The 16,849-nt window shown below is 36.3% G+C and overlaps 1 protein-coding gene and 1 long non-coding RNA gene across 2 annotated transcripts in view; one reads left to right on the forward strand and one right to left on the reverse strand.

Annotated features, from left to right (window-relative positions):
* Positions 1 to 708: 708 nt before the first annotated feature.
* TTC14 (tetratricopeptide repeat domain 14) lies at positions 709 to 11,173 on the reverse strand. The gene is given in 13 exon segments (XM_021692334.1): positions 709 to 2,207; positions 3,021 to 3,130; positions 4,066 to 4,183; positions 6,802 to 6,924; positions 7,028 to 7,147; positions 7,553 to 7,624; positions 8,257 to 8,412; positions 8,688 to 8,817; positions 8,982 to 9,066; positions 9,985 to 10,184; positions 10,293 to 10,371; positions 10,373 to 10,418; positions 10,874 to 11,173. Coding segments are annotated over 13 exon segments (2,310 nt in total). The 5' UTR covers positions 11,035 to 11,173; the 3' UTR covers positions 709 to 1,297.
* An 87-nt stretch (positions 11,174 to 11,260) lies between these two features.
* LOC110582704 overlaps positions 11,261 to 16,849 on the forward strand; it is a 104,568-nt gene continuing 98,979 nt past the window's right edge. The window contains exons 1-2 of the long non-coding RNA XR_002480460.1: positions 11,261 to 11,325; positions 13,481 to 13,569. This is a non-coding gene — a long non-coding RNA (uncharacterized LOC110582704). The remainder of the gene's footprint in view (positions 11,326 to 13,480; positions 13,570 to 16,849) is intronic.

A 16,849-nucleotide genomic window follows, 5' to 3' on the forward strand; every position in this document is an offset into this window, starting at 1 on the left:
TCTCTCTTTCACTGTAAAACAAACTTTAGCTTTTTCGCTAGGCTCCCAATGCTAAAGTCTGAAGGCCACAAACAGGACATACCCAGTTAGAATGATTTAGAGAGATGTAGCATTAAAGGCCTGTTGTCACTTAACAGTGTCTAGAATCTGAAATTGGAAAGATTCTAAAGACCGTTATAAATCAACAACCATGACTACCATCTCTATCTCCAAATCTCTGTTTGTTTTCAAATTTGGAAGGATTTTTATGATCTAAGTCACTTCTTCAGCTCTAGTTGCTGGAATTTATTGAGTAAAACCAGGCTTTGGTGGCCTTGTCATTTATTCAGACCCTAAGAAAGGAGGCATCAAGGGAAGTGTCAAGAGAGAGGTATTAAGAGGAAATGCAGGCCAGCTCTAGGCGAATTAAAACATGCCCAGTGCCTTCCCAACTGGACATATGCAGTACTGGGACAGTTTCCCAATTTTCTTTCCCTTAGGGGAAAACCAGATTTAGAGTGTGTTTCTCTTGCCACTGCTGTTTTTGCTAAAAGGATTCTTTTTATTCTGATCTATTCTTGCCTGGTATGTGGTCTCTAAGGGTCTTGCCAATATTTAAGGTTAAGAAATTTCTTAGGGCTATATTGCTAACAATAAGGTTTAAAAAAAAAAAAAAGCAGCAAAATGGGCCCCTATTTTCAACTTTCATGGCTTTATTCCTAAGGTACTTGTTAAGCTGGCACACAAACCATTTTTAATTAAATCAAACTTTAGAGGTCAATTAGGCAAGACAGATCATCTGTATATAATCTTAGAAGTTATACAAAAAATGTGGTATTTAGATCAATATAAAACGGTACTTAAGGAACAATCAAATACTGTGTATCTCTTTCAAAAGCTGAGGGAAAAGACAGAATTTAACAGGAAAGACAATGAAATAATTTTTGAAGAAAACAATCCAAGTGTTCAATGAACAAATTTAATTTTCTCTCAAGCAGCAGGATAAGGTGGACCCAAGAAATTCTCATACACTATAATACCATGAGGAAGCAATACTTTTGAGAATTATCTTTAGGTGAAGTTTAAATCATCACAGTAAGAAATACTATACAGAAACATACACATGAAAAGCCTAATAAATCAAGCTGTGAGGAGACCTACAACTGAAACAAATCTACTTTGAGAATAGCTAAAAAGCATCTGCTTTCTGCAATCTCTACAAATAAAATAGCTTTAGGAGTAGTGATTCTTCTGGACTAGAAGACCCAAAACTTTCATTAACAGCCTTTTGTTTAACGGTGCTGAATCCCCTGGCATATTATTTTTTTGGCTTATTTCCTTTTTCTTTCTCAAATGCAGCTATCTGATTAAATATATTGAGTAAATTCTGAGGTAAATTTTTTTTAACTCCACTTTCTGACTGCTCTTTGCTATTCAGGCCATCTGCTTCTGGAACCTCTGTTTTAATATCCTCTTCATAATTATCCTCTATTTCATATTCTCCTTGATTTTTATTTAATGGGTATCTTTGCTCATGTCTACTAAAATCACGTGATCCTGAATAAGTGTATTTTTTATATTTTTCAACTGACTTACATGAGTAGTCTGAGCTTGCTGGTGAAGTGGAATGCCTCATGGAACCTGGCTCCCACCTTCTATAGTGCTCTTTTCTTCCCTCAGTATCTTTTTCAAATCTTCTATAACTGTAAGTTTTCACTTTGTCCTCTGAATTCCTATAAGAGGAATCTGAGGAATCTCTTCTACTGGAAAAATGTTTTTCTGATTTATATGGTTTTTCTGTTTTGCTACTACTTGCCTGAGTATAAAAATCTCTTGGATCTTCAGACCTACCTCCAAAATCATCCGGAATTTCAACTGAAGATGAAGAGAGAGGGCATCTATCTTTCTCTTTTACCTGTTTCTTTTGATATGGTAACCTGTCCTGCTTTTCCAGTAGTTTTTCCACTTCTTGTTTTTGGTTAAGAAAAGATGCTAAAGTATTGGTTGGAACTGGGAAGTACTCATCTTTCCTATTCTGATCTATCTGACTTGAGGAGGCCTTAGCTAAATGCTTTTTGGAACTTCGAGAAGACTCTGAACGGTTCCTCTTATGTTTCTTATGCCTTTTGTGACTGGAAGAGGAAGAGGATGATGATGAAGAATCAGATTCATCAGCAGAAGAAACACTTGAAGAGGAAGAAGTTGATTTTCTTCTTTTCTTCTTTAGCCTAAAAAATATCGTTAACCCATCAAATATGTTAAGTACAAAAATGTTTCTTGATTATCCATAAAGATTCTAGTCCTACTTTGTTCTCTTTAAAGGTTTCATAAAAGCTGTGGCTTTAGATGAGCAATTACTATAATAACATCAGTTACTACAATATCCAATTTTACTACCAGGCATGACTTTTGGGGAAAAAACACTGTGTAGACAATTGTCATTGAAAGCAAATCCATTATTTCTGAAGACACAGTCACATTTCCAACACTGTCTAAAAAATTTAAGTCTATGTGAATACATAAAGGAAAGAAATGAAGTTTTGTATCTGGCTACCTCTAATACATAGTTTCTCTACCTCAGCACTATTGACATTCTCACCTGAATAATTCTTTGTTGGTTAGGAAGGGTGACAGTGGGGGTTGGGGTATCACTGTAGGATGTTTAGCAGCACCCCTGACCTCTACCCACTAGATGTTAGTACCATTCCACCAGTTACGATGACCAAAAATGTCCCTGGGGGGACAAAGCCACCCCCAGGTGAGAACCACTCCTCTAGTTCTAAAACATTTCTCGCTAAAATACAGATAATTAAAACAATTTATTATATAAAGATTTTTCTTTTTTCTTGCAGAACTCTACCTTTAGATTCCACTTAATTTCTTTTACAGAAAAATGTGTGGTACACATACTTACAAAGTATCACTGATTATGATTCAATACTTTTTTTTTTTTTTTTTTTACTTACTTTAACCTCCATATGGCACTTTGGTTCAAGTCAGTAGTTGCTTTAAGTTAAAAAATACTGAATATTATAGTTTACCTCTTCTCCTCTTTTAAGAGCTTACGCAACTTTTCTGCACTTGTTTCTATTTTCTTTGTTTTCTGCTTTTCTTCCTTTTCAGCTTGTTTTTCTCTTAATTCCAAAGATTTCTTTTAGAACCCAGATATCGGAAAAAACCACACGTTAAAAACAGCAGAATATATAAAACCCAGTTTTCAAAAGACCACCCCCCACCCACCAGAAACCAAATGGGGTATACACAAATCACCATATATCCAGCATTAAGTATTTTTAACATGTAAAAAATTAATCATACAAGTGTTTGGCATTAATCATTGGAATAGCCAGAACAGCATTGAGGACCATATTGCAGTTGTTATTCCATGAAAAAAGGGGAAGCCATTGCATTGGTACCCATGACCCAGAGTGCAAGAAAAGGAAAAAATAAAATACATGAAAAATTATTTTTAAAAAAATTGAAAAATTTAGACAGGACACAAATTTTATAAATAAAATTCAAATAAATTCCATTAAGGTGAATTGGGGGAGGAATCACCATGTTCAAATACAAACCATTTAAAAAATAGCACAACCCAGTTGGATGCGTGATTACGTAAGAAATCATTTTCCAGTTTGAGGATGGGGATGAGCAGCACCAGATGTCACAGACACAGCAGCAATGGTCCAATTCAGAAGAAAATGCATGAGAAAACATCATCATCAGTATTACAGGAAAAGGCAATTTAAAATTATTTCTCAAAGAGGTTTTTATAATTAGCTCAATTACAGCAACAACACTGAATTTGTAACCACCAGGAAAGCTCACTATAAGGACAGTTCTCAAAACCACATACCACATGTAGGCAGGAATTTTCTCATAGGACTATTTTTACTTTTGAGTACTAACAAAAAAGAAAAGGCACTATGAAGTAATGTCAAACCCAATCTGGAAAAGTTGTATCTAAAAAGACACTTTTCATAATGCCTTGACTAAGTAATCTAGAATAGTATTTCCTATAAGAAAGTTAAGTTTTGGCATCAATTTCAACTATCACTAAATTTCTAAGAGGAAATAAAGAATCACCTGCATATATTTATGAAGCTTCTGCAAAGCATCCTCTGCATCTTTAAAAGTCTCATCCAAAGCCAAAGCTTTCTTGTAGTAACTTTCAGCATTTAAAAACTTTTCTTCTTCTTCTAACCTAAATTTGAAACAGATTTAGCTTTTCATAAAAACAAAAATTCTCAAATATGCATATAGGTCAGAAGCTTATATGAGAGAACTTATTAGAGAAAAACCATGTTTGGTAACATTTTTCAAATTGAGTAGTACCTAAATCATGTGCTTTTTACTGCTATTTCTTTGGTAAAAAGACCACATAAAACAAAACAAAAAATCTAAACTCACAGATACAGAGAACAGATTGGTGGTTGTGTGGGGTTGGGAGGGCGCTGGCGAAATGGGTGAAGGTGGTCAAAATTACAATCTTCCCGTTAAAAGATAAGTAAGTCCGGGGGATGTAATGTACAGCATGGTGACTATAGTCAGTAATACTATATTACATATTTGAATATTGCTAAGACAGATCTTAAAAGTTCTCTCAAGAAAAAAAAATTGTATCAATGTGTGATGATAGATGTTAACCAAATGTAATTATTTTACAATATATACATCTGACAAATCATTATGTTGTACATCTGAATCTAATATAATGTTATATGTCAATTATATTTCAATTTAAAAAAAGTAGGAATTCATTACTGGTAACTAAAGCCATATTGTATGTCCAGCATTGGGATTTTAGTACGATACGTGAAAACATAATTAGCCAAGGTTTTCTCTAAATTTATTATAATCTTGGGCACCTGGGTGGCTCAGTCGGTTAAGCATCTGCCATCAGCTCAGGTCATGATCCCAGGGGTCCTGGGATCCCACATCGAGTCTCACGTTGGGCTCCCTGCTCAGTGGGGAGTCTGCTTCTCCCTCTCCCTCTGCCTCTCCCCCATGTTAGTGCATGCTCTCTCAAATAAATACAATTCTTAAAAATAAATTTACTATAATCTTGAGCTTTAGCAAAGAATTACATAGGTTGGCTTTTCCTAGTAGTTTATGAAGAATTTTCCTTTCTGCAGAAAAATTTCCCCAGAAAATTCACTTGGAAATACCAACACATACATGTATATCACAGCTAGCTGGTACAAAGAATTATTAGATGAAACTCATGTCTATGCTATGAAAAATCAGAATTAGAAAGTTTGTATACAGAGCAGAAAAGGATTTGTAAAATATTTTCAGTTTTTTGAAAGTACGAAACAGTAAAAAAAAAAAAAAAAAAGTTAACCCCCCCCCCCCCCAAAAAAAACCCAACCCCACAAAAACGCAGTGGCTTCAGTGGGATCACTTTTGTATCAGACTGAATATGGGCAGAAGGGGGCCAGCTGAAGGCTATTAATATTAACATTTCTGGCTTGGAAAACATGTAGATCATGTTGCCATCCACTCAGCCAGAAGACACCAATTTGTGGGTAATAAGACAGCCATATTTTATTAACTATTTACCTAATGAGAAAGTAAAAAGTTGCTCCAGTCACTTGGGTCTAAACAGTTCTTTTTTTTTTAAAAGATTTTATTTATTTGACAGAGAGACACACAGCGGAAGAGGGAACACAAGCAGAGGGAGTACGAGAGGGAGAAGCAGGCTTCCCACAGAGCAGGGAGCCCGAAGCCAGGCTACATCCCAGGACCCTGGGATCATGACCTGAGCTGAAGGCAGACGCTTAACGACTGAGCCACCCAGGCGCCCCATTTTTTTATTATTTTTTAAAGATTTTATTTATTTGACAGAGAGAGACACAGCGAGAGAGGGAACACAAGCAGGGGGAGTGGGAGAGGGAGAAGCAGGTTTCCTGCAGAGCAGGGAGCCCGGCTCCATCCCAGGACCCTGGGATCATGACCTGAGCCGAAGGCAGATGCTTAAAGACTGAGCCACCTAGGCACCCCTAAACAGAAGGTCTTGAGTTAAAAACAGATATTGCAAAACTCCTTAATTTGGAATTCTGGAATGATCATACAAATCAGAGTAATTAGGCAAATTCATGAAACAGAAAAATGATAATTCTATTTAAAAAAATTAGATGCAAAAGGATGCTATTGTTATAAATTGTTTTTTAATTATTAAAGCAGGCTGTTACTAAAATTATTTATATTGGAATATTATGTTTTTTCACAATATTTTATGAATTACACTAGCCTGTTAGTCATTAAATATTTATGATACAACAACTAAGCCAGGTATTATGCCAGCATATCAGGACAGTAATATAAGTTGCAGGGTTTGTTCTTAATGATTTGCTCTTCCATTTAATCTGAATTTGTGGATTTTATTGCACAGAGCAGAGCAAACAGCAAACATAACAGCAAAATACTCACAATTAACTGTACAACTCTCAATTCAAATTTCTGGCATTATATGATGAAATGAATTAGAAATCAAATTCCTATTAAAGCGAAAACTTCTTGTGTATGTCCAGGAAAAGAAAACGTACTTAATGTATGTTGAGAACAATAAACTTAAGACACTAAAATATCTCCAACCTCCAATCATAAAGAACCTCAGTAATAAAGAAAAAAAGACTAAAAAAAAAAAGACTTAAAAAGGACTATATTTAAAAAACATTTTCAACCAAAATTGAAACTAAGGGTGTTTTGAATTAAGTGAGTTAAAGATGCTATTTCCTTATGTTAAGTTCAAGATTTTATATATAGTTGTTGGTTGAACATTAGATCTCTACTTAATTTTAAACAAAATCTGATACTTACTGCCCTCCTCTTTCTACAAGTGTCTGGCAGAGGTATTTTCTTGCATTCCTATGAGTTGGACAGTTTTCCAATGCAAGCTCAAAATCTTCTATTGCTTTGTTCAGACTTCCTTTTGTTGCATATCTAGAGATAGGAAATAAATTAGAAGAATTTATCTTGTGAGCTATTCATAAATCTTGTACACATCTACCTTATCAATATTCCTTAAAAGCCATGATTCACTTACAATGCTCCACGAGCTACCAAAGCTTCCACATTTTGTTTGTCTATTTCCAAAGCCTTATTGTATTCATTCATAGCATCTACATGGCGTCCAACCTTAAAATAATCAACTCCAATCTTCACACTAAAAAGACATTTGCAAAGCATCACACATATTTCTCAGAATATCCAAACATAATGTTAACGTGGATAAATTTTTAAAACAAACCTCATGTGGTTAATATTTAGTCTTCAATACTCTCAATATACCTAGGAAGTATCCTGCCTTTGGATAATTTCATAACAAATATTTATGAAATTGATATATCAATATACTAATTCCTTTTGAAAAACATGGAAAATGTTGGTTAAAACAAGTCTGTTAAGTTTACAACATAATACCATTTACACCTATAAAAAAGCTAATGTCAAAAAGGCAATTTAATTCATTTATAAACAAATTTGGTCTTAATAATGATTTAAAAATGCCTGCCTTATTCTAACTTTTAGACTAAATAATGCAACTGCTGAAGACACAAAGTTTTCATACCATTTTAAAGCCCAAGATGCAGACTGTTTCTTTCTTAATGCAGAAGCAAAATCATCTTCAGAGAAGTTTTTGCTATTCAAAGAAAATAAAAATCAAACTATATACTTTTTTTTTGGATAATAGTTTATTCTGACAGATAAAAATTCAACACTGAAAAAGTTAAATCCTAGGCAAGAAATTTATATTCCTTCCACAAGAGAGTATTTTTTTTCAAATTTTTATTTGAATTCTAGTTAGTTAACGTATAGTGGAATATTGGTTTCAGGAGTAGAATTGAGTGATTTCATAACTTCCATATAATACACAGTGCTCAACACAACAAGCGCCCTCCTTAATACCCATCACTCATTTAGCCCATCCCCCACCAACCTCCCCTCCATCAACCCTCAGTTTTTCTTTATTGTTAAGAGGCCCTTACAGTTTGCTTCCCTCTCTTACAAAATAATATTCTTAAACTCTCAGAAATGACTATTATTGTTAAACAGTATTTTTAACATAAAATTCTTATAAACTTTCTGCATCTTTCTCAACACATGTAATCACAGCAGACTCCATTCCAGAAGGAAATGGGATCACCTAGTTCATTCACTCTTTCGCATATTGCTGCCACCAGGCTTAGAATAGTCAAATATGTGTCTCAGTTATATAGCTTTTGAGCTCAGCACCATTTACCTTACCGCTTAATAACAACTATTTTACTATACCTTTGTAGGCCTCTCATTAAAGATGGTGGATTAGATTCATCTATTCCTAGTTTTCCTAGAAGGAATTCAACTACTCCTGGATTAACAAATCCCAAGGAACTCTGCATGATATTTTCATAGGATTCCAAAGAATTGCTATTTAGTTCAACACTTCTCCTTAAAAAACAAAAAACAACAAAACATACACAACAAAAATATAAAAAATGACTAACCTAATTAGCATGTCCCATTTCTATTAAAGAAATACTCATTTTTATACATGAAGGCGTGGTAATATTATTTTGGTTTCTCTTACTTAAGGGTTATAAAAATAAAATGAGCGTATTTTGAAGTAAGAATTTTCTACTTTGTCAGAAATTAGACACAATTTGCTATTTTTAAATCAAGAAACTTTTTGCAATTAACTTCTTTAAGTAATGTAGACAGATTACCTGTAGTATAAAGGAAGCTCTTCAGAACTAATTACACCTAATTTAATACCAGATAGATGTGGTGGAAGAGATGAGCTATATAGAGACACTGCAAGCTTTTCATGGTATCTGTCAATATCTTTGATTCCAGCTTAAAAAAATAAGGAAACTAAGCTGATTAACAAGAAAACGCAAACTAACATAAAAATACATAAATCTTTCCAAACACTACTCTCATTAGACAGATTTTCAAAATTAATATGAACAAAAATCTGACAACTGTTACTTTTTTATTAATATGATGAAACTGATCACCTCGAATAATGTCACCATTTTGGTAATATGATAAAGGATCCCCGTGACTACTGTGAGAAGGCACATCTCTTAACGGACAAAGAGCCTGCAATGAGAAGTATTTTAAAATGTCAGACATTCCGTTCTTTGGTAAGAAGTATCATCTTTTATCCTAGTTGTTCAGTATAATCAGCTAACAGTTGACAAGAATGTTAAAAAAACAACTAGCACTCTGAAGTCTAAATTTAAATAAGGATTTTAATTATAAGCAACTCCTGTGCCTAAAAACAGTAAAACAAATTTTCTGTTCAGTTCAAAAACTATTTGCATTTAGTTTCAGGAATCAAATATAAGTATGGGTTATGAAACAAGAGGATAATTTATGCTTGTTAAAAACAAAGCCAGAAAGTATGAGAATTCCAATGAAAACTAAATGCGAATTCTCCAAAGTTTGTGTCTGTTATCCAATCTATCCTGCTTTTTCTTCCTCCATCATCTGCCTTGACAGGTAGCAAATATCAAACCTTTTAAATTGACACACTATTTCAAATTCAAGACAATTCATCTTGGGCAAAGTATCTTATAATGTGTACAAATCATTTACATTTAACTACTGTAAATATAAAAATAAGAAATTTGTTTCCAAATTATCCACACGCAGGTATCTAACTCCAAATACTAAATAAGTAAGAACATGTTCAGCTAGAAGAAATAAGCCTGGAATACCAATCAATCTCACCGAATCTACTGGTATCTCTGAGCATTTAAAGGACTCTATCCCTACAATCCAAAGGGACCAAATAAACCCCCCAAAACACGAGAAACAGAGGAGGAAACTAAGTAACTACATCACCGTTAGTAATTTTTTAAAAAGAAAACGTACTTTTTCTCCAATTAATATTTATTTCTCAAAACTATGTCAGCGGGGTACACCCAAACACAACTGGATGCAAAGACATAATTCCTGCATTGAGAGGACTCGTACCAAAAATAGAAGCAATCAAATAACTGAAAAGTAACTTACTGTGATTTCTAAGTGAGAAATATCTCTTATGATGCCACTGCCTAAACAAATCAACACCATGAAAAACCCAAATTCCCGAATGGAACTAATTCTTCCAATCACTATATCACCACGCTCAATATCTCGGAAAAAGAGCTCTCTCCGGTCCATACTAGGTATCTCCATGAACTGTTCTAAAGGTGGCATGATTGCATAACCATCTAAAAAAAAAAATTAGCAAAATTACTAATAAGAGCATTGTACTTTCCTTCATCTCAGGTGCAGTGAAATACCCCAAACCGCAATCAAAATAATTTAAGAAAACTCACCTTCATTGTCTTCATTGACTTCAGAAGTTGCAGGTGCATCTGATTTCCAGGAAAGTGCAAAAAGCAAATCTGCTTTTTTTGGAAATGAATTTTTGTATTTCAATGTTGTCAACTCTCTTCTCTTTTCTTAAAAGGAAACAAAATTTATGAAAACTGGTTTATGGGCAAAACTTTTCAGTACGTCCAAGCTTATGCTCATGGTTTTCATCGCCCAATCGGGTCCATCCTAAGCTCCCGGCCGTACATTCTCCGAGAAAAAGTTTTAATCAGGGATTCCCTCATTCGCCAGCCTGTAGGTGGAGGGCGAGGAAAGTTAAAAAGTAACTCCCGAAGCTCCAGATAACGAAACCTAAGGGATTTTGGCTAGGCAGTACCAAAGAAAAAGTTCTGCCCACATCCCCCGCTTTCGCTCACACCCGGAGCGCGGACCCTCCTCCTACCAGCCCTCCCACCAGCGCCGCAATCCTCACGTGCTCGCTGCCGCGGCTCTGCTCCTTCCCGATTCAGCCACCCGGCGGCGGTAATGGGGCCCCGACCTGCGTCCCCTCCCCCGTCTCGCAGCGGCACCGCCGTCCCATTACCTGCCCTGTAACTGCTGCTGGGGCGGCGGGCCCCGGGCAGGCTCGACCGCCGACCCTAGGAGGCTCCGGAAGTGCGGATTGTCCTGCTGTTCGCTCCGGAGCAGGGAGAGCAATGACGGCCCATGGTAGTTTAGTGACTGCCGCATTAGGTCCCGGTCCATGGCTAGAGATTGCTGGACCCAACGACAGGTGGGCTGCTGGCCCCCCGTTCCGTACCCACTACTTCATCCTGGTGGTCCCGGAGGCTGCGGAACGGGCCTGGAAGCCGCCGGAAGCACACATCCCAGACACACAGTTGTCTTCCGGGAGTGTTCCGGGACCGCCCCAAGCGGCGGCGCGGAGGAGCTGCGCGGAGGAGCTCCGCCTCGGTCTCGCGAAATGGAGCGAGACTACGGAAGCCGGAAGCGCTGGGCTAAGCATTTCCTGAGCTAAGGGCTGCTTACCGTTCTGAGGTAGTGATGTGTGAGAAGTTTGTTTTTTAAAATTTCTATGATGTTATTATTACGTTGAGATGGCCCGGGCTCAAATCTAGGCTAAATAATAATTCACCCACCTATATACTGAGGTGCTTCTAAGTGCCAGTGCCAGGGCGAGAACCCCAAACGAGTTACAAAGGTTCTTCCTTCAGAGTACTCGCTGGATGAGTCACTATCTACGTCTCAGACATAACCACATAAAAATGACTGCTCTGGGAGATTTCTTGGAAGTCTAAGGCCAGAAGAAAGAAAGGATACTAACATTAAGCACCGGAATTGTGTTCTCCATCCATACTCCATTCACTGTAATGATTTAAATTTAGAGTTAGCTTAAAACCAGAATGGCTTTAATGTCTAGATATATGCATATATGCATTCTTTTTTTTTTATTTCTTTAGCTTATTTAAGTGGCTTCTAAAAACTTAGTGCCCATAAGATTTACAGTGTAGTGTTGTGTACATTAAAGTCAATATATTGTATGTATGGATAATTCGAATGATTTACAAAGGTAATTGTGATTTAGGCCTTTTCCCCCCCCTTAGTTATTGACTTGAGAACTTAAATGCTTTAACTCATTATACTCTCACTTTAGAGATTGAGGAAACAGGCCCGAGAGTCTCAATAAATTGCTCAATATCACCCAGCTGGTAAAAGTTTAGAGTTAGGGTTCCAACCTTGGTCTTAATAGATCTTCACAGACAATTGCTGGAAAGAGTATATTTATCATACAGAAGGCCTAATTTCCTCTGATTTTGAGATAATATGACTTTGTTTTATTTCACTATATTAAAATCCATGCCATTTAAATATGTGTAGTTTAGTACAGTCCTCTTGAACAAAAATAAATGGTAGCAGTTATTCTGCCTCCTCTCCAGCTGTGTGTTTTCATTGTCTCATCACCTGGATAGAAGACCCTGTCCAGAATACAGTGTATGCCTCTACCCTGTTTTTGAAAAATCCAGACAAATAGTTTACTGAGACTTGAGAAGATGCAACAAAGAAGGATGCAAGTTCAAAAGATAATACATTTCAAGCCACTATGAGCACATAAGGAAAGTTTACTCAATGGTACAGACTGATTTGTGTTAAGCTACAGCTCTAGAGAATGGCTGATATTAGGAAAGAGAGTGCTGTCACTGAAAGCCAACCACCAAAATGAACTATATAGACATTCGGTAAGTCATATGATTTTAGTTAGAGGTGATCTGTTATTAAAGATTTAATTATCTCTGGAGGGACTGAGAAGCCCAGTATCTGAGAACCAGATGCCAGACAGTGGCACTTAGTCTGAGAAGGCCAACTTGTTGAAGCCATTCTTGAGTAGAACATGCCTTCATCCCTATGGGATCTATTATTTTTCCTAATTTTAACACCGGAGTAAACTCCAACCACCCCATGTCTTGAATATCTAAAATTGCTGTGGTATGACCATGGAAAGAGGAGAAAGTAACTGCTTTTAGAGGGTAAGCAGTGTTCCTCAAGAGTGAAATTTATTGAATACTTGCTGTACACATAGTAATGATGGGGAAAAAGCCCCACAAAACTTCCAGGAGGTATAATCAAAACTCAGGCTGGGTCCTATCTTTGGTTGGTGCTGGCCTTAAATGGAGGTAGTCACAGTAGGTAAGTGCCAGAGGCAACCTTATTCTTCACTTTTCAAATACTACTTCCACAGCATGGGGTTAGGCCTTTTTCAGTTACAGATGGATTTGAATTAATTTTCTGCTGGGATAGTATCCTTTGACTTTGGAGGGGACTGAGTACTGGATGGTTGACAGGATTGGAGGGAATGAGGAGAGGAAGTGAGGGGGATTGGTTTTGCATTTCATTTTGGAGAAACCAGTCCCATATTCAGGATTTCTCAAGGTGGACATAGAAAACACTTTTCTTTCACTTCTTGCTCTAATTTTTTTGTTTACTGGTTTGACCTTTAAAAGAATCTTTTAAAAATCTTTTTTGATAAGATTTTCAGATTAAGCAGTATGAATAATCAAGTGACTATGGGAAAGAAGAGCAGTTAAGGCATTCAAGACAGATCTTTGGTGTCTGGATCCTGGGCCTATTTTTATTGTGATATCAAATTCCATTTTTAAATAAACACAATAAACATCTTTTAACAAATACTCTCTAGGCCTTGGAGATACAAAGATGAAAACAACTGATTCTTGAGTGGTGCACAGTCCAATAGAGGATCAGACATAAGAAGAAATGGGGCATATTGTAAGTACTACTGTCGTGGACACCTACTAGGTGTCTGCTTAGATCCCTTATTTTTCTGGGGGATGAGGTAGTGGGAGTTGATGGGGGTAAGAGAGGAGAGGAAGAGGCAAGTATGTGCCTTCCAGGAGGAGGGAGCAACATAATTAAAGAAGTAGAGATGTGAAAAAGAAAGATGTGTTCTGGAGACAGCAAGTGTGAAGTTGAGGTAGGTAGGAATATTTTAGTTATGTGTATAATTTCAGGTAGGCTATATATTGGTGGGAAGAGACCCCTGTTTCCTCTGTGTGAGAATACACACACACACACACACACACACACACACATGAAATGTTTAGCAAAGAACACAAAAACTTAGCCAGAGCAAGGTAGCCACAAAAAGCAAAGGCAAAAGCAGCATATCTCAAAGTAGCTTTTCTTGGATCCCCCAAGTTTCCCCAAAATAACATGCAGAGCTGCTAGTGACACGATATGCAAAAGATGAAGTCTGTCTGGATCTCAGAAACTTGTGTATTGCCACATGGGAAGGACTTACACAGATAATCTGTGACTATATACGAAATCTATAGACAGGTTTTTTTCTAGTTCTTGATTCTGATGTAAACAATTTCAAAAAGCCTCATCCTCCCCTGGAGTTAAGGATGAGATGTTTGTATCAGGGAAGTGTGAGTAGACCCAGGTAAGACCATAAGGATATGTTAATACTCCTCCCTTTAACTTTTCAGCAATTTTTTCCCCAATTTTTTTCTTAAAAAAAATCCTTTTTTTTTTATTGTTACTTAAGCCAGCTTGAGTAAATTTATGGTTTGGAACGAAAGGAATCTTGACTATACTGGGAAGCCACCAACTAGTATTTTCTGCTCTTTCTACTTTGTCATTTAAAAAATTAAAAAAGAGATATGGAAAGGTTAAGAATTTGTTCAAAAACTAACTTTAGAATCCACATTATCTATGTATCTAGTACTCTTTCTACCATGCCATACCATCTAGAGGGTCAGCTGAAACCATGCTCTTTAAGAATATAGTTTGTAAATATTCCTGTATGGAACTTATTTTAAAACATATTATTATGTGAACTTCTAAAGATAGCCTTGAACCTTTTTTCCCCCTATAATGGGGCCACTTGGTTTTATTCATAGGCACACAGTGCAAGAGGCAGCTTTGCTTCCATAGAAGGTAGTAGCTTTGTTCTATTCAGAGTTATATATGGAGTCACCCTGGTTTAACTCAGGGAAAAAGGAGGAATACTAAATGGAAAGTATGGCTAGATCAGCCAAAAATTCATCCTCATTATTAGAGAAATAATTCAGACTTTTTCTGATAAGGGTTCACTCATCCCAGTAGTCTTTGTTTGAAAGGATTATACTACCTTCTCTTCTTATTTTTCATATCACAGATTAACACACCTCTTTGAGAAAAACATTGTCAAATATTTATCCACACGAGGGTGCTGTAAGATCATTGTGGGTATCAAGTTTTCTCTCCTTTACCAGAAAACCTACTGCCAATTAAACAAGGACTCAGGGATGGGGAATTGCGATTTACTGTGTAGAGTCATTTTAAGATAGTTGTGTCTCTAACACCTTCTCCATATTTTAGTTATTGGTAAATGTTTTGATGATATTATTTTAATGTAAGTTAGTTCATATCTCATGGTCTAGGATCGATTAGCTCAGTAATTTTGAATTTTTCTGAGAGGAAAGATCATCACTAATTTTAGTTACGGTTTAGGCCAGTTAGCTCTGAACAGACCCAGGGGTGAACATTGCACAACTCCAAGGTGGGGTGAGGGTGTTGGGGTTGTTGCATTTACATCATAATCCATGTATGATGTATGTGGCGCTCCTAGAGACGTGTAATGCTGGACCATACACTGTGGCCATCTGTAGTGCTATTCTCAGCCAGCCATTTTTTTCCGTGTTTGTCTTTGTTTACAAAAAAGACTTGGAATAGGATGAGGATATTTCAGAACAAATCCATCATGATTGTTGGGGGAAGAAAAACAGTTAAAAAGACGTGTGTGATACATGGATTAGGTCAGTGTGCTTATCTTCAGGTACTTTGTCAGGACAGCTTATAAAGATACAAACACACACATTTCTTAGATTCTCATTTTGTGGCTGTTTCTCAGAATACTATGCCAGCAGGGAACATGTCAGGATTATAACCAAGCAGTTTGATGCTAAATAAACAGTGTTCTTTGTCAATACATTCTGGCTTGGCTTGATACTCATTTTTAATGCAATTTGGATGTTTCTTTGAAAAAGAGTAATTGATCACCTTTTAATTATTAAATAGTAACTTCTTTTTATTTTATTGAAAGCAGCAGCAAAGGAGAATTTCAGAGACTAGAAATGTGTTATTGTTCTAGTAGTATATTGTCATCTCCTTAATGGAATCCATTAGAAGATAAAGCATGTCTGGGTAGAGATTAAACTTTGATCCTACCCACTTTAGATACAACATTTGATTTTTGGTAGATATAAAGGGTCTGATTTCCAAAAACAATTAATTGAATAAATGAATGAATGAATGAATTCAGCAAATATTTATTGAAGGTTGGGCACGGTTTCAGATTTTAGGGATATAATAGTTAAAAAAATACACCAAGATTCCTGCCTTCAAGAGATTACATTCTGGTAGAGGGAGACAATGAGCAATAAACATAATAAATAAGTAAATGATGCAGTATATTATAAGGTGATAAATCCTATAGAAAAAGAAGTAAATCTGGGAAAGGGGCACTGGAAATGCGGAGGGATAGGTGTATTAGTTTTAAATGGAATCGTTATCAGGACTCACTGAGAAGGTCTCACTGAGAAGATGACATTTGAGCAAAGACTTGAAGGAGATGAAAAATTAGTCATTTAACTTATTTGGGAGAAAAGAGTTCCAAGTAGAGGGAACAGCCAGTACAAAGGTCCTAAGACAGGAAGGTATGTGGTGTATTCAGGAATAGCAAGGAAGACAGTATGGTAGGAACACAGCAGGAAAGTGCAGGGTTCATAGGCTATGGGAGGACCTTGGCTTTTACTCTTAGTGGAGTGGGCATTCCTTTAGGGTTTTAAGCCAAAAGACACATTAAGTCTTTCATTATAAAAGGATCTCTTTGGCTGCTGTATGGGTTGGAATTAACTAAATAAATATTGCTTATAATAGAAGGGAAAAACTTTTATAGGAGACTAAATATCTCTTGTTTCTTAGGAAACATGATTTTAAAATTTACTCATCATTGCATAGAATGAAAATATGAAGTTCAATGGCTCTGAGAAGATTTAGAGTG

This window comes from Neomonachus schauinslandi, chromosome 1 (assembly GCF_002201575.2).
Source record: "Neomonachus schauinslandi chromosome 1, ASM220157v2, whole genome shotgun sequence".
NCBI lineage: Eukaryota > Metazoa > Chordata > Mammalia > Carnivora > Phocidae > Neomonachus > Neomonachus schauinslandi.